General features: G+C 44.6%; 1 protein-coding gene across 1 annotated transcript; it reads right to left on the bottom strand.

The window, feature by feature from the left end:
* Nucleotides 1–6794: 6794 nt before the first annotated feature.
* Nucleotides 6795–18280, bottom strand: rassf9 (Ras association domain family member 9). The gene is made up of 3 exons (XM_068603312.1): nt 18162–18280; nt 17607–17697; nt 6795–9189 (listed from the first exon to the last, which is right to left on the bottom strand). The coding sequence occupies exons 2-3, from the start codon at nt 17651–17653 to the stop codon at nt 7905–7907; spliced, it is 1332 nt and encodes a 443-aa protein (XP_068459413.1). The 5' UTR covers nt 17654–17697; nt 18162–18280; the 3' UTR covers nt 6795–7904.
* Between the last annotated feature and the right edge of the window lie 287 nt (nt 18281–18567).

Below are 18567 nucleotides of genomic sequence, written 5' to 3'. Positions count from 1 at the left end.
AGCAAAAAAAAAAGTTGACATTTTAATGAAATTGGCCTAAAAATGAGTACCGTGACAATTAAATAAACCAAAAAATATAGAGCAAAGGTCTCAAATATATACTAGTTGTACATCCCAAAATAGCCTATTTTAGCTCGACCTTTAGCGCTTTCAAAGCTCATGGCTGTTGTGAAGGTTTTACACATTTCTAACGAGACGTCAAAGTGCGTTTTTGTAGGTTTCTGATTTCCCGTATCGCCTCTTTTGTCTTTACAAACTCCCACTGATGCCTGAAATGTCAACAATCACTAAGTGCTTCTGTCCTGCTGCACGGACGATACATAAACTTTTACTGTTATTAATGACCTTAACTTTTATGATGCATGGAAGCAGCTAAATGTCTGCTTTAAATAGTGACGCCTGGAGTGACCTTTAGAGGTCAACAAGGCCAAATGGTGAACTCATAAAGTCACGAGTCTACGAGGGGTTTACCGTCAGCCTGAAGAGTTCACATCAGAGCGGTTTCATGCGTCTGAGCTTCGTTCATCTGATATTTTTATTCGGGGAAACGTTGAAAATACAGAAGAAACAATTTATCATTTATCATTTTTTCATTGGTGTTGTCTGACGCTCACAACTATCCACCTACGACCAGCACCTGTGTGTGTGTGTCTGTCTCTTTGTGTGTGTGTCTGTGCATATGTCTGTTTATCTGTGTGTGTGTGTGTGTCTGTGTGTGCATGTGTGTGTCTGTCTGTGCGTGTGTGTATGTGTCTGCTTGTCTGTTTGTACGTGTGTCTGTGTGTGCATGTGTGTGTCTGTATGTGTGTGTCTGTATGTGCCTGTCTGTCTTTGTGCGTGTGTCTGTTGGTGTGTGTGTGTGTGTGTGTGCATGTGTGAGTGTGACTGCATGTGTGTCTGTGCGTGTGTCTATGTATGTGTCTGCCTGTCTGTTTGTGTGTGTGTCTGTGTGTGCATGTGTGTGTCTGTCTGTGTGTGTTTGTGTTTCTGTATGTGTCTGTCTGTGTGTGCGAATGCCTGTCTGTCTGTCTGTGTCTCTTTCTTTGTCTGTCTGTCTGTCTGTCTGTCTGTCTTTGTGCGTGTGCCTGTGTGTGTGTGCATGTGTGTGTGTGTGTGTGTGTGCATGTGTGTGTGTGTGTGTGTGTGTGTGTGGCGTCATGTGTCTCCAGCTCCTGTAATGAAAGGCTTCGTGAGCATCAGAGAACACCTGCAGCAAAGCAAACAGCCGGGAGAGCAGCGCCGATAGAGAAGAAAAAGAGCATCCATTCCAAAATAAAGTGTGCATGTGTGTGTGTGTGTGTGTGTGTGTGTGTGTGTGTGTGTGTGTGTGTGTGTGTGTGTGTCATTTCATTTGGTGAACTCGTTTCATATTCAATAATGTCAGAAACCTCACAACACGATCAGATTTCTAAAAATTCCCGTCTTTTTAAAAGAGCAGCCAGCAGGTTTCCCTCCATGTGCAGAGCAACAACACACACACACACACACACACACACACACACACACATACCTACACACACACACACACACACACTCTCCCTCCCCTGTGTTTGCTCTCTTGTCGCTGCCTGGCAGCGGGGACACTTTATTGCTCTTCATCAGATGATTCATGCCTCTTGGATGCGACGGCGCTCTAAACGCGCTTTGATTGAGGCCATAAAACCCGAGGCCTCCGACGCCTCCGACGAGTCCCGACTCGTCCGAGTGGAGTTAAGATGCGACTTGGCTGACGGGACCGGTGCGAAGCCACTGCAGGAACATTGAGTTAATGCCACTTCATGCTTTTTTTCCCCCCCTCAGCTAATTAATTCTAGCAAATGTATGTGAAGGATCTCAAAGATTGATTTGTGCTTCTGGCATCATCATCATCATCATCATCGTCGTTGTAAAATACTCAGAGGTAATCAAATGAAGTTTACTGTCGGGCGTGTTGTGGGAACAGATGCAGCGCAGGGCTTTTGGCACGTGTAATAATAATAATAAAACATTTTGTTTGCGTAGCGCTTTAAAAAGCTTCTCGAGGCACGAACGCAGCACTTCAATTCACTGAAATCTTTTCAAAATGGCCCAACTTTTTGTGACTCCAAAGAACATTTAAATAAACCAGATTGCTCCATCAGACAGAAAGGAACAACATGTTGCCATCACGTCGCTAGAACAATGCAAATACAGTTGGACAGACTCCAGAAGGTGGGCGTCTGGAGGGCCTGAGCTCACATGTGATGTGAGTAAGACCCGTCTGGTTGTTCAGAAGTACCTTTGCAAAGGTGCACCGCGTATTTCTCGCAATCAGAGGAAATTGGGCTTTTACAGGAGGGAGCTGAAGGAGACGCTGAGACAGAGTATAAATCCAGAATATTCAGACGATGGTGCTTTTTGAACATGAAAGCGTGTCAACATCTTCTGGTGCGAGTCCCAAATACAAGTATGAACCTGAACATTTAACACGAGTGCCCCCCTTTTTTTTTAAACGTCAGCTTTTCATCGTCGGCACTGAAACCGCAGCTGATAACAGATTATGGTTTACTCAAGCGGGCCGGTCGCCGTCACTGGGCGGGGCCCAGCGCAGACGACGGGTTCCCAGTCAGCCTAATTGCCATTTTTGGTCAGCGTAATTATTGTTGTCGGCGAAAACGCGCACTCGCGAGTCGGCGACTCTCTTGAGTGGCTGATCAGAGAGCGAGGAGGTAAAACATCAACCCGAAGCCGCAGCCTCCTGAAAAACAGGAAGTGACGTCGCACCGGTTTGTTAAAGCGGTTTGTAAACAAAGTCTGCTTGAAAAAGAGTTGAAATGTGAAAGCTGGACTACTCCAAAGACTCTGCACAGGGTTTTTACGGTCAGGAAAAACCTGGAAAAGCCTCAAAATGGTTATTTCCAGGCCTTGGAAAGGCATTGAAAACAATAAAATCCCAAAAGTGTAGTAATAGTCCTGTAAATGGAAATGTAATGAATCTGCTTTTAAGAGAAAGAGGCTCAACATATCAGCAGCATACATACAGACATCTATATAAATGTTTATTCTTTTAATCAAACTATTGTCTCTCATTCATTTGAGTCATTTAAGGTTTACTGTATGCTTTCAATCCTCATTTTTAGTTTAAATACTACATTTTATCACTTTTTACTGTTTACACACACATTTCACACAATGTTTGCTCATGAACATTTGGTTAAAAGTAAAAAAAAAATTGGTTAAAAGCCATTTAAATTTAGGTAAAAGTCCTGGAAAATGGGTTTAGAGTCATGGCAAAGTCATGGAAATTGGGTTTAAAGTCATAAAGAATTGGTGAAGAGTCATGAAAAATTGGATAAAAGTTATGGAAATTTGGTTAAAAGTCATGGAAATTTGGTTAAAAGTCATTAAAATTTGGATCAAAGTCATAGAAGTCATTGACAATTGGTTAAACGTCATGGAAATGTAGTTAAACGTCATGAAAATTTGGTTAAAAGTCATGGATATTTGAAGAAAGGTCATGAAAATTTAGTTAAAAGTCATTAAAATATGATTAAAAGTCATAAAAGTCAGGGATATTTGGTGAAAAGTCATGCAAACCCATTGGTCAACACGTCTATGAACCCTGTCTGTAGCCCTGAATGGTGGATAGATTTATATCCCCGTCTTGGCGCGAGTAGAGTCTCAAACTTCTCCTGCTGCCTCCACAGCGACTGACATGAGGAGTAAGTGCTGGGAGGTCCTTCATCCGCTCATTACGTACGCTCGGCTCGCTGCTTGAGAACGGCAGGTGCCTCGACATGTCCCGTCAATAAAATAATGAGGTGAACCGAGTGTGTTACCGGGTTTGGAAAAGGGCCTCCCTTGAACAACAGACTCAGTTATTCGACATTCCTTTCCTTTCAGCGAACTCAAGACGGCTGTGATTTGCATGAGAATGACCTCCGACAGACTCAGCGTGGTGCGTGTCGACCTGTTGGCCAAACATGCCAAGCATTTAAGGTTCACTGTAAGCTTTGAATCCTCATTGTTAGTTTAAATACCACATTTTATCACTTTTTACTGTTTACACACTGATTTTACACGATGTTTGCTCGTGGACATTTGGTTTAAAGTCATGGACATTTAGTTAGTAGGTCATGGAAATTTGGTTAAAAGTCATAGAAATGCGGTTGACAGTCATGGAAATTGGTTAAAAGTTGTGGAAATCTGGAAAAAAGTCATGGAAATTTTGTTAAAAGTCATGGAAATGTGGTTAAAAGTTGTGGAAATCTGGAAAAAAGTCATGGAAATTTTGTTAAAAGTCATGGAAATGTGGTTAAAAATTGTGGAAATGTAGAAAAAAAGTCATGGAAATTTGGATGAAAGTCATGTAAATGTGGTTAAAAGTCATGAAAATTTGGTTAAAAGTTTAAAAAAGTCATGTAAATGTGGTTAAAAGTCATGTAAATTTGGTTAAAGGTCATGTTAAAGGTCACCTCCGACAGATTCAGCTTGGTGCGTGTTTACCTGTTGGCGAAACATGCTAAGAAGTAGCAAAACAAAAACAAAAAAACAACCCCTGTTCCGTCAACAAGTGAGGCACCGGTGCACGATTGTTCACATTGTCAGATCTCTGGCCTTTCATGCTTGGTGGAGTTACTTAGTGGCTTGAAGCGGTGAAGGGTGATAGGGGTGAAATGGATATCCTCTGCTCGTACCGCAGCCAGGCCTCCAGCACAAAGTGTGAGTCTGTCAGCGGGGCCCCGGCGGGAGGAGAGCGCTCGCTGCTGTTTGTGCTTTCCGTCGACGTCTTGATGATACGCTGCAGTGACGGGACTCACTTCTCTCCTGGTGACTCCGAGCTTTAACCCTCCAACGCTAACGTTTTCTTTTACCCTGGAGAACTTCTCATGAAACCATAAACAGGTATCATGAGGGGCCTGAAAAAAAGCTTAAAAACATGATTGAAAATATAAATGATGGAGCTGTGAACTTGTTCTTTGGGCTGTTTGGAGTCTTGTCCTGTGAAGGAAAAGACTCCCTTCAATGGTAAAAACTTATCTGAAATTTTTTCACCTTTTATCACTAATGTCAGATGGAAAAATACTAAGATTGGAGCAGAGACACGCTCACTTTCAATCAGACACGCCCACTTTCAATCAGACACGCCTACCTTCAATAAGACACACCTACCTTCACTAAGACACGCCCATCTTCAATAAGACACACCTACCTTTAATAAGACACGCCTACCTTCAATAAGACACGCCTACCTTCAATAAGACACGCCTACCTTCACTAAGACACGCCTACCTTCACTAAGACACACCTACCTTCAATAAGACACGCCTACCTTTAATAAGACACGCCTACCTTCAATAAGACACTTCTACCTTCAATAAGACACACCCACCTTGAATAAGACACGCCCACCTTCAATAACATCAGTGAGCAGCATGAAGCTACACAAGGACCCACACAACTCAGACAAAAGCAACACAATAAAAATAACAAAACCACAATCACCCAACGTTAGTGTCGTAGGGTTCTAGGTTAGTGTCGTAGGGTTCTAGGTTAGTGTTGTAGGGTTCTAGGTTAGTGTTGTAGGGTTCTAGGTTAGTGTTGTAGGGTTCTAGGTTAGTGTTGTAGGTTCTAGGTTAGTGTTGTAGGTTCTAGGTTAGTGCTGTAGGGTTCTAGGTTAGTGTCGTAGGTTCTAGGTTAGTGTTGTAGGGTTCTAGGTTAGAGCTGTAGGGTTCTAGGTTAGTGTTGTAGGTTCTAGGTTAGTGTTGTAGGTTCTAGGTTAGTGTCGTAGGGTTCTAGGTTAGTGTTGTAGGTTCTAGGTTAGTGCTGTAGGGTTCTAGGTTAGTGTAGTAGGGTTGAAGGTTAGTGTCGTATGGTTCTAGGTTAGTGTTGTAGGGTTCTAGGTTAGTGCTGTAGGTTCTAGGTTAGTGTTGTAGGTTCTAGGTTAGTGTTCTAGGTTAGTGTTGTAGGGTTCTAGGTTAGTGTTGTAGGGTTCTAGGTTAGTGTTCTAGGTTAGTGTTGTAGGGTTCTAGGTTAGTGTTGTAGGGTTCTAGGTTAGTGTCGTAGGGTTCTAGGTTAGTGTTCTAGGTTAGTGTTGTAGGGTTCTAGGTTAGTGTTGTAGGTTCTAGGTTAGTGTTGTAGGGTTCTAGGTTAGTGTTGTAGGGTTCTAAGTTAGTGTTCTAGGTTAGTGTTGTAGGGTTCTAGGTTAGTGTTGTAGGTTCTAGGTTAGTGTTCTAGGTTAGTGTTGTAGGGTTCTAGGTTAGTGTTCTAGGTTAGTGTTGTAGGTTCTAGGTTAGTGTTGTAGGGTTCTAGGTTAGTGTCGTAGGGTTCTAGGTTAGTGTTCTAGGTTAGTGTTGTAGGTTCTAGGTTAGTGTTGTAGGTTCTAGGTTAGTGTTGTAGGTTCTAGGTTAGTGTTGTAGGGTTCTAGGTTAGTGTTCTAGGTTAGTGTTGTAGGGTTCTAGGTTAGTGTTGTAGGTTCTAGGTTAGTGTTCTAGGTTAGTGTTGTAGGGTTCTAGGTTAGTGTTCTAGGTTAGTGTTGTAGGTTCTAGGTTAGTGTTGTAGGGTTCTAGGTTAGTGTCGTAGGGTTCTAGGTTAGTGTTCTAGGTTAGTGTTGTAGGTTCTAGGTTAGTGTTGTAGGTTCTAGGTTAGTGTTGTAGGGTTCTAGGTTAGTGTTCTAGGGTTGAGGAGAACCTGTAACATTCTACCTCTCGTGGTTTCACCACTTTCTGATGGTCACTACCAGCTTCATCAAACATGAGATCATTTATGCTTTTGCACAAAGAGCGAATACTCATATTTACAGTATTAGTGTTTATTATGAAAGTCAAAGTGTACATTTTATTTAATAGTCTTTGTATCTTAACGCATGATTGACACTTGTAGCTCAGCTGCTCTGTGGGTTTTGGCTCCTGCACATTAAGTGTTGGATCACATGTGTAGCAGATGGAGATTATTGCATCAGAGGGGGAAACTGTCCTGATAAAAATCTCATCTGTAAAATTTGATTACGCGATAAATAAATGTTTTTCTCTGTTATTTTATCAAATTGTCTTTACAAAAGTGTGCGCGTGTCATCGGAAACACGCATTCACAGAGGTGACAGCAGCATATTTACAGTGTCGTCGAGGGGAATGTTACTCTTTTTTTTAACAAATCTTAAACTCTACATCCAAAACAGTTAGCTATCTGTTTTAATATAAAACAACATTGTTAATAGACTTAAGTGTGTTCAAAGAAGTGCAGCTTCATAAATAGCGTGAGAACCGAGAAGCAAACAGTCACCATTATTGTGAAATTAACCAAAAAAAACACAAAAAACACGTAAAAACCGTAGTTGTGGTTGTGCTGAGGAAATAGCCTTCAGGAAAACATCTACAGTTTGTGCTTTGTGTGCGTTGTCTTTACATGTGAGTCACATACCTCAAAATCTGGATATCTTTCAGAAGATTTGCAGCTTTTTTTTTGAAGGTATTAAAAAAAAGCAAATTTTTACTCGTCATACGATCTCCAAAGCGATGTATCCTTTAATTTTAAACAAAAAAAGAGATAAATACACCTGTATGATTTATGTGAATTTAAAAAAATGTCAAAATCTTCAAAAATATTAAACCAATCATTGGTTCAGTCTGTTGATTATTTAAATTTCAAATGCCCATTAGAAGTCTACCGTTAGATCCTCTCATTTTTACCAGTGTAAAAGACGAAGATATTCACTATCATATAAAGATTTCATTTTTTTTTTTTGCTTAAAAGAAATCCAGAAATAAGTTATGCATTATCACATTCATTGCCGTCAATAAACAACTTGTTTCAGTTCCAATTGAAATTGACCTTCGTGTTGTCGTGAAAAAGGACTCCGGTCTGTGACTCGAACGCGGTGACTGGGGCTCAAACTGGGGGCCGGCGCGCCCCAGAGCAATGACTCGCAGGGTGTCGAACCGGGTCGTTCAAACGTCCGTGTCCAGCGGGGGAGGGAAGTCGAGACACGGCGACAGCGAGTCCTGGCTGTGCGTGGAGCTAATCCCAGTGTCCGAGTCCGTGTCCGTGACGTCCAGAGGGGACGGGCCGGGTTTGAGTTTCACCGCCTGCGAGACGCCGCACTGAGTCTCGCTTTTCGGCGGGACCGGACCGGACTCCTCCTCCTCTTCCTCCTCTTCTTCTTCTCCTCCTTCGTCCCCGATCTGCATTGAGCTCAGCTGGGCCGCCAGCTGCCAGCACTCCTGGTCCCTGGACACCAGCGTGGCTTCGTAGTGCTTCAGCTGCTTGCTTATTTCCGCCTCTTGGTTGTGAAGGCACACGCCGGCGTGGAGGCTGCGCCGCACCTCGTCTCGCAGCGTCTGGAGTTCGGCGGCGCTCGGCGATTCGTCCGTCTCCGAGGGGATCCAGGAAGCGGCCGCGGCTCCTTCCTGTTCGCCGCCGCCGCCGCCGCCGTCGTCATATCGGCCCTGAGGGACGTTGGCCCTCCTCAGCTCGGCGTCGATGTCCCGGGACAGCTCCAGGATGAGCTCCCGGTGCCTCTGCACCTGCAGCTCCAGCTGTTCGACCCCGTCGCTGGCGTACAGGAACTCCTGCAGCTGCTGGTCGGCGTGCGCCCCCAAACTCTCGCGCTCCGCTTCCTGCTGCACCTCCAGCTCGAACTGCTCGATGTCCAAATCCAGCCCCCGCATGCGCTGGATCTGCTCCCGGATGGCGTGGTCCTGGTTGAGGATGAGCTGCACCATCCGGTCGATCTCGTCGGCGGCCGGGGAGCTCTTGCTCTGGAGCTTCTCCAGCTTGCGGAAGGCTTTCTTCACCATGCGCTTCTGCCGCTCCGCCGGCAGAGGCTGGCCGCCGCCGCCGCCACCGCCCTGGGCGCGACCGTGCTCCCATCGCTTTGGCTTGGCCCCCTTGGTCTTTCCGGCTTTCTTGGTGGGCTGAGGCACAAAATCGCTGGTTTTGACCAGCGTAAACTGGATGAAGGGTCTCTGGTCCCCCCAGGCGAACCAGAGTCTCAGGATCCTGGTGAGCGGAGGCAAGGCTCTCTCGAAGCCCTTCCACCGCTCAACGAGGCAGAAGTCCTTGGCCTCCCCGTGCAGGAGGCGCTTGCTCTCCGGGATCGACTTGTGATCCTCCAGCAGCGCCTGAATCATATCCGCGCATGTCGTGTGCTTGGTTACTCCGCAGATGACCTTGTCCTCGTTGCAGACCGTGACCTGGATCTCCTTTCCCTCCACAGGCTCGGCATCCTTTGTCCTGGTGAAGAGACAGAAAAGCAGAGCTCTGACAGGGATTGTGGCTCGGGGGATGAAACATTAGAAGTCTTAACCCCTCAACAGATATTCACAACACACAGAAGTCATCAAATGCTGTGCAGACAAACCAAAAAACAGGTTTGGAGTACGTTTTGAAGAGTAAATCTCTTTGGGTATTTTCCCAAATGACAACCTTGGTCTGATTGTCAACTTGTCCGACACTTTGATCCTAACTTTCATAACTTATCAGACTCTAGAAACTGTCCTCAGTCAAAGAAATTCTTAGACTAACACTCATATGATTTTGTCAACTATTTGTTGATTTAATAAACAATCTGGAAAACTGAGAATCTCCACTAAGGATCACGCAAAAGCACAACCTCAAATCTTGTGATTGCCTGAGATGTGGTCATAAGTGTCGGCATAAAAAAAGCATTAAAATGACTAAACAAAGAAATCTTAGTTGACTATGATCAAAATCCCCAATTAGTTGACTCATCGTCTAAGAGCAGGCAACCCGAACGGACTCTCATACAATGTTGGACAGGCATTCATGCTCCCCAGAGGATAAAGACTGACTGTTAATGACCTGACGTTACCTTCAGGGCCACCGTCCAGTCTCCAATTCCCACGTGAAATATGTCAACATCCACTCGATGGTTTGTAAAACAGCCTGTACAGACATTCACGGTGCCCTGAGGATGCACCTCATTGACTTTGGTAATGCCTCAACGCCACGAGCTGATCTTCAAGTTCACTTACCCAGGGAACGATCACAACACCTACTCGATGGTTTGTCGCAAAGCGTGTACAGACATGCACGGTCCCGAGAGGATGAAGCATTTCTGACACTCGGTAATGTCCTGACTTTGCCTCCAGTGCCACCGTAAGGTTGACTTTTGTATGGAGGGGGTTTGTGTGAAATGTCGCCGCCACAATTTGATCAATTGTCATGCCCTCTGGCACAATTGCTTGTATTCAGTATGTTGTTTATCATAAGCTCCAAAAGAGTTCAATCATAAACCTAGTGAGACATGAAACTAAAAGCCTTATTGCCCAACAAGAACCAGCTGCTTCTTGTTACCCTTCTTTACATCCCAGACAGTCGAGAAGTGACAGGAAATGAGGATGAAATGAGTATTTTGAGATTTACATGGCAGCCCAGTGAAATTAAAATTGGTGATTAGTTTTTTTGTAAACAATGAAAGCAAGTTTTACATCAGCAGGCACAGAAATCCACAATGAGTAGCAGACATACTGCCTTGCTCATGGTTTAAGAGTCCTTTCACTTTTCTATATTTCCCTTAAATTGGTCCCATGTTGATGGTTTTCCATTAGGTCAATGAGCAGAAAACCACGCGATCATTTTGTGCTCCCTGGCTTGATCCAATTAGACCGTTACTCATCACTTAATGGTTCAGTTCTGAGCTATTTAACCCCAAGGCCCTCATTACCTTTTCGTCTGGGCCGTAAAACTCCAAAATTGACCTCCGACGGGGGCCGACGATATCAATTTTTGATACGCTTAATGGACCACCGGTAATATCAGGACCTAATATCCACTCGTTAAGCGATGGGCACCGGCAATGCAGACGTCCACGACCCGGACGAGTAATCAGATAACAAGTACGTAGATAACTTTGCCAGACATTTCAATTTGATTTCCAGATAAAGAATGATGTATCATGTTGTTGTTTGCATGACAGAAAATGTTCGCAATATTCTGCAATTCGCTTGATTTATTACGCCGGACTCTAATGAACGGTAGCAGGCTGTCAGTGAATCACTCTTATTTAAAAGTTGAAGCCGACTATTACAGCAGTATCATATAGTCACTACTTCTTTATCGTTGCTTTCAGACCGTTCAATCTCAAAGGAACCGGAGAAGGACGATCTATACGATATCACTCAGACACAAACTGGAGCTCCTCGTCTGACGGTTACAAAACCAGCAAAACTAAATTCCTTCACCGCCCTGAAATCAAACCGGCAACACTTTAAACTGCAATAAATCAGAATAAAGCGCTTGTAATTCTGGTTCACGTCAAGTTTTTATCTGCAGTCTCGACGTCAGTGAAGGAGTTGAGCTGAAGGGAAACACTTGTTTATGTTATCTGACAGAAGTGAGAGAAAGCACAAGGCCAAAACGTTCCTTTTAAAGTCACTGTGGGGAGGTTTTAACCGGTTATGAAACACTCTCAATCTTACACTGACACCTGCTCAAGTAAACAATTTCCTCATGCTAGCTTTCCAAAGGAGAGATGCATTCACGGCTTAGTGCACACAGCGGCCTTATCTATAGAGCCTTTACAAAACAGGAATACTATAGGTGAGCTCGGCCTCGCTCTCGAGTGTCAGGTGGTGTGTAGAAATGATTTCACATCTGACCCTTGCATCATGTTACTGCTGTGCTTTTTCTTTTTTTATACATATATATCTGTGGAGAAAACCTTGGCTCACTGCCGCCTCCGTCATTACGAGGGGAGGGTGCACACAAACCCACTTCCTCTAAAGATGCTGCAGATACGACCGGCCCCGCACGCCCATGCAAGTAAAGTGAGACGTTTTTTAAGAAATGCTGCCGAGCAGGGGAGAACTTACACTATCAGAGTTTTGCAGATTTCACCCTGCGATAAACACTGTTTTTTTTTTTTTTTGGTTCCCACACAACTGGGGACATTGTGTAAACGGGGCCGGTGAATAAGAGCTCAGGAATGCGACGCGTACGCGACAATGCAACGGGCTGGTTAATGGTTACGGAGACGAACGAGGCCGAGCAAATACCTGAGCCGCGAGCCAGCCAGACGAATTCAGCGCGCCCGAAGCGATCGGAAGACAACGAGCGCGCCGACTTTGACCTCAAAGAATCTCTGCAGACGCTACTGCAGGTCAGCGGAGGAAACAGTGGAGCGGACACACACTGAAGGCCACACCTGTACAAGATAACGCAGCGATAATGTGCGTCTCAACAAAGACTCACTACGATAAGCTGAGCACACATCTACACATAGCCGGGTATTTACAGAAACAAATATTTCTGCCACTCCGTTTTCATAAATAACGTCGTACACACAAGACCGTTTTCCAAAGTTTTCTGTTTCCATGAACCCGCATGAATACGCCACCGAGCACCGTCATAACTGTAAACGCTCACATATGATGTGATACATTTTTGAGTCACATACGGTGATGTTTGAGGACCTAAAACTCTGTTTGACCGAGTGCACACGCAAACAGAGCTTTCATAGATCTTTGGCTGGAGTTTTTTTTTAGAAATGATCGTTTTCTGTGATAAAACCTCAGTTTTTGTGTAAATAAAGGGCCAAACCACATGAATATATATGTGTCCCCCTCCTGTAAACAGGGCTTAAGATATAAAAAAATAATTCAACTACAGTCGCATCTGGGCTCATGCACAACATTCTTTGGCGTGCTGCAAAGTCACTGGGAAGCTGAAGACAGATGGATAAACAACATTTATTAACATCTTTAAATACTCTGAGAAGTACAAACATGTGTGTTTGTGTGTCTGCACGGTCATGCCTGAACATGCATGAGAATAAACACGCGCTCTTCGGACAATTGGATATTTCAGAGAGGGTGACTTCAGCCTCAGCTGTGCAGGAAGAGGGCACGGCGAGGCCGGGAAGCACCTGTATTTGTCCTGGGCCACAATCACCAGCGCTCACACAACATCCTGCCGCCGCTGTCCCATGGACAGAGGGAGGAAGGAGACGAAAATGGATTTTCAGCTCTACTCCAATGAGAAGAAAGTGTTGACATATCTAAAGAATAAATACAAATCTAGGGCTGGAAAAACTCTTTTTACGGAGAGCAGTGTTGAAAATATGAACTTCACGCCCACGTAGCTGCTTTTGGTGCTATAACGTCAAATTAATCTACGATGGGAAGAACAAGTAAGATGACTTAAGTGGCAATAATAAACTTCACTAAAGGAATAAAACATTCCTGTTCCCACGCTTTTTCATGTGACTTCCATGCTAGTGGATAGTTAGCAGGCTAACTAGCTTACTAATGTAGCTAAAGGCTATTTTGGGTTGTCTCATCAAACAGGCAGCTACTTCTGCTAACGCTAGTGGGTAAGCAGCAGGCTAACTAGCTTACTAATGTAGAAAAAGGCTTTTTTGGGTCGTCTCGTCGAACTTCTGCTAACGCTAGTGAAGAGGCAGCAGGCTAACTAGCTTACGTATGTAGATAAAGGCTATTGTGAGTCGCCTGATTGAACAGGCAGCTACTTCTGCTAACGCTAATGGATAAGCACCAGGCTAACTAGCTTACTGATGTAGCTAAAGGCTATTGAGGGTCATCTCATCGAACAGGGAGCTACTTCTGCTAACGCTAGTGGATGAGCAGCAGGCTAACTAGCTTACTAATGTAGCTAAAGGCTTTTTTGGGTCGTCTTCTGCTAACTATTTGAGTTGGTTAAAAGCAATCAGCAAAATTAAGCTCCCGTATAACCAAACTGCATTCGTTATGGAGGAGAAACACGTGTTCTCAATTATTACGGCTGCAGTTTGACACAGTTTAAAACAGCTGGTTACTGTCATAGATGGAAACAAAAAGCAAAAATCACTGCAGACGTTCCTGGTTAGGTTGAGAGAAAGAAACCATCACGGTTTGGCAAACACAAGTACTTTGCTTCACATACGTAGCGTTCTCTTTTGAGTGAATGTTTCGTCACATGGCTTACTATAACTTATATACAATATTTGAGTTTTCCAAGCAGCTCTTCCTGGTGTAGAAAACCAGGATGTACATCGTGACCTCTGATCATTGACGTTTTGAAGCTTTTTTTCTTGAAAATCTAAGTTTGGGCCTGTAGTAGTAACCGACTGTGGCTGTGACAGACTGAAAACACAACCTGCTGCACATTCTTCTCTTCACAACTCCTCGACGCCTCCTGTAATGGAGCAATGATTCACAGGACTGGCACCAAGACAGGAGTTTCAAAAGATTTACCGGAATAAATATTGTTTTGAGCGGTTTGTAGGTTAAAGGTCGGATACATTTCCATGAGATCGGCTGTGTCCGTCTCTTTGCTCGCCCTCTCCAACTCCAACAAATACCACACGCCCCATCGGGCTGATGTGTTCATACGGGCCGTCTCTTTTCATATCCATAGTTTGGGATCAAGCCCAGCTTCCCGGGTGCCACACATGAGGGCGGCCCCTGATTGGTCACAGCCTCAAGGGGATGTTGTGACGAATTCACTCATTATGACTCATTATGTTTTTACGATAAATATTTCATTACCAAACCACATCATGCGGGTGGATGCAGTGAAGTGGAGTGGCTTGACGGGTTACGCCTCGACAATTCACACTCGGCTGAACCCGAGACACCTGAGCAGACCTGCGTGACCTCCGCTTGAACTCGCAGGCCGAGATGGCGAGCGAAAACCACATTTTGAATTATATGCCTTTTTTCTTCTTCTTCTTTTTTTTTTTTAAAGCTCCGTCACATCGCAGCGCTCGTAATGACAACCTTGTGGAGATGAAGCTTCTCTCTCCGTGTCATAAATTAGCGAGCTAACAAGTTACCACAGAGCCAGCCGGTGGTTGGAACAAGTCACGGCGAATGACAGAATTACAGCTTTGACTGCGTCTTCTCACATCAACCGGGCTGTGATACGGTGATGCAGGTATTTACAACAGAACAAAGCCGCGACGGCTTATCGGCGTATTTATCCGGTAGCGGTCGTTGCCAACCGGTCGTGACTTTCCTGCAATGGAATGAACCTTTCAATTAGTCCGATGATGCGTTGATGGAATTACAGGTTTTCTCCAACTGGGAAAACAAAACTGACATCGTAAATTACAAGTGACGTGTGATAAACTGTAAATAATTCACCTGGAAGCTGGAAACTCTCTTGCTGGAGATATCACGAAGCCCACACTGTCACTAACTGCACTTTGTAAAGAAAACCTCTTTAAAAAAAGATGATTCAACTTAAAAAATACAAAAGCTAGAAGCTAAAAGCTAAAAGCTCAAATCAGGTCAACACAGTGACGAACAAGCAGGTGCTTGTTCTTTTTCTAGCGCTGACAGCTGTTGCAATATGATTTGTGGTATAGAATTAATTAAAAAGTACATTTTTACCTCATAATTCTCGTCTTCATTGAAAAACGTGTGCAAATGTTTGGATTTGTGCGAGCAAATCCATGTGTAGAATGTTTTCACTCTTGTATAAGCTTTGATATCTAGGAAAAGGAAGGTGTTTATTATAACAGCGGACACGTACGGAGCAGATACCGGACAAGAGACGCTTCCTCTCTCTCTTTCTCTCTTATCTGAAAGAGGATGAGGGATCAGCGAGGAAACGACATGACTTTTTCTATCTGCGTTCGCTAATCTCTGGGATGACTCCCACTCTGATAGGCATCTGTGTGCAGAGACACAACACACCCTTCCCTTCCTCTGGGACTCCCCCACCACCACCACCACCACCACCCATCCCACCTCCACCCTCCCTTACTCCCCCCAACAGCTCTGTAAACCACCAAATAAAAATAAAATAAGTGGCTGACTCTCTTTCATACACAATTGCCATAATTTGTGTTTACCCAACAATACACGCAGCTAAAATGGCCGCCGCGCACAATGCCGTCACCCCCCAGAGTGCCGCCGCACGCTGTGATTTCTTTTGACGGCCCACGGGCGACCAAAGCGTCCGTAATCAGCGCCGCAATTAATCCGACGACGTTTTCCCCCGAACCCGACTGCCTGCGACTCGCAGAGTAAAAAAAACAACAACTGAAAAAGCAGCGAGTCTGAATTCTGAGGCGTTTTGACACATCCACAGATCTAAACACTCGAGGTAATTATAGGTGCCGCGATGGTAATTACGACACAACGCCAAGGAAGAAAAAAAAACACCGGCGACGGCCTGGAGTCAGACGGTTTGAAGTGATCAAGAAGCTCCCGTGTGTGATGTGAAACATTCTGCTGCCGGAGCCGCTGGCAACCAGCGTCTTTCCAGTCATTTAGCATAAAAGCCTGTTTTTATTTTGCTGAACTCCAGTCAAAGTCTTTTCCCCCCACGTGGAGTTTGCCGGTAAAAGAGTCTCGTTAAGTAAAGTTAATGAACACGATGATCCGGCCCGCGGCCCGGCGGGGGGATCGGACCCAAATCCCTCCAGAGGAGAGACGCTTGTTCACCAAGTCGAGGGTCCGAGTAGCGTTGGAGCAGACGGGACCTCTGATGAAGCTTTTACACTTCAGCTCTCATGAGTTTGTAGTTCACTTTGAGGAGACGATGCTCTTTGAAGCTGAGCCTCGTTCAAACGTTTAAGAACGAGGAATCTGATCACTGAGACACAAAATATACACATGTGTGTTAAAACTACACTTATACACACACATGTATGAACATGCACGTATATGAACACACACACACACATATATATATATATATATATATATATATATATATATATATATATATATATATATATATATATATATATGAACATGCACACACATATATGCACACACACACGAACACACATGTGACCACACACACACACATGAACACACACAAACACATATGCACAGACACACACACATATGAACACAACCACACATATATATATGAACACGCACACATGCACACACACACACATATGAACACATGCACACACACACACACACACGAACACGCACACACACATATGAACACACATGTGAACACACACACAAACACATATGCACATGCACAGACACACACACATATGAACACAACCACACATATATATATGAACACGCACACGCATGCACACACACACATATGAACACACATGTGAACACACACACACATATGAACACACATGTGAACACACACACACATATGAACACACATGTGAACACACACACACACACATATGAACACACATGTGAACACACACACACATATGAACATGCACGGACACAGATAGACAGACACTCACACACAGAGACACACAGACAGACAGACAGACAGACAGACAGACACAGACACACACACACACACACACACACACACACACACACACACACACACACACTCTCTCTCTCAGTAGACAGCTCACGGCCTCCCTGCATCGCCATGTTTACGCCCCTGCTGAGCAGAGGACAACGTTAACGTAAAGCCCGTGTTCATGAACGTCCCTCCGGCTGGTCACGTGCCTTAATGGCGCGTTGCTCTCTGGGGGTTTTAACCCCGCAGGGTCTCCACGCCGCCGTGTTCCTCGCGGCTCCCGCTCCGGTAAAGCTGGATGTGAAAACTCAACCTGAAGTCTTTCCCCTCGCGCAGCGTCGCGCGCACAAGCTTTCCAAAAGGAGCGACGAAATGAAACTAAATGAAACAAAACACGCACACGCTCCCATCAGGTAGAAACTTCTCCCTCATCATCAACTTACCTGTTTTTCTGTCGCGCTTTCAGGAAGTTCTTCCCAAACGGAGCCATGCTCTCCTCGCGCTACAGTCCCCGCATGGCCGACACTTTGCGGACTGTGTTTTTGGGGGGAGAGAAAACAAAGTTGAAGTGTGTTTCGACTGCAAGCAGCTCAGTCCAGCCCCGTCCCACGAGCGGATGGGAGGTGTTTCCTCGTGCACGCTGCGCTGTCAGCCTCCCCTCCCTCCACCTCCACCTGCAGGACGGCCCAGAGAAGGAAACCACCAGCGACCCACTGGAGGGGATTTCAAATAAATACAGTAAAGTACTGCAGGATCAAGACCAAACTCACAGGGGGAAGGGTTTTTTTTTTAATGAAGAGTAATATTGTGTTACCGGAAGGGGCCAAAAAAAGCCAAATAGGGATACCTTCACATGTTGGACACACTGTAGTTGCAACTAAACATGCCATATGCACAGATATTATCATAGAGAAATGCAGATTACACATCATGTCAGGGTCACTCTGTTAAAGAGTAAGTGGCTCTCCCTGGTGGACCCACACTGTAAAGAGACTCACACATCAGAGGAAAGCATCCTGTTGATGGCTGCAGTCTGGTCTCGGTGCCTGAAACGTCTTCATGGTGCCTCCTGCATGTGTCGAAGCAGCTCCAGCCGGGATGTTCCCTCCATATTTAGAGGATATTTCAGAATGAAAACCATTTATTTGTCATGTTTCTTTCCACATACGAGGAATGATGATGTGCATGATGTTTAACATTTAACAATTAAACAGAGTGCAATAATGGTGGCATGCATATTTACAGTTGGATATACAGTAGAATATGACATTTAAGCATTTAAGTTAAAAAAGTTAACAAAGTGCACGGAATAATAATATAATCCACTGTGGGGACCAACTAGTGTGAAGCGTTGGATTTGATTTGGGAGAATGTGCTGACCGATTTGGTGGCTTTAAATTAAAG

Source organism: Clinocottus analis, unplaced genomic scaffold (assembly GCF_023055335.1).
Source record: "Clinocottus analis isolate CAN_PGR_092001 unplaced genomic scaffold, fCliAna1.0.p SCAF_6, whole genome shotgun sequence".
Taxonomy (NCBI): domain Eukaryota; kingdom Metazoa; phylum Chordata; class Actinopteri; order Perciformes; family Cottidae; genus Clinocottus; species Clinocottus analis.
The sequence above is the reverse complement of the archived record's forward strand: the minus strand, read 5'-3'. Positions and strand labels throughout refer to the sequence as shown.

Excerpts from the sequence above, each read along its gene's own strand:
- rassf9 (XM_068603312.1), bottom strand. The coding sequence starts at position 17,653 with ATGGCTCCGTTTGGGAAGAACTTCCTGAAAGCGCGACAGAAAAACAG. Across the intron at positions 9,190-17,606 it reads AAAGCGCGACAGAAAAACAG|GACAAAGGATGCCGAGCCTG; the intron begins GTAAGTTGATGA and ends TCTCTTCACCAG.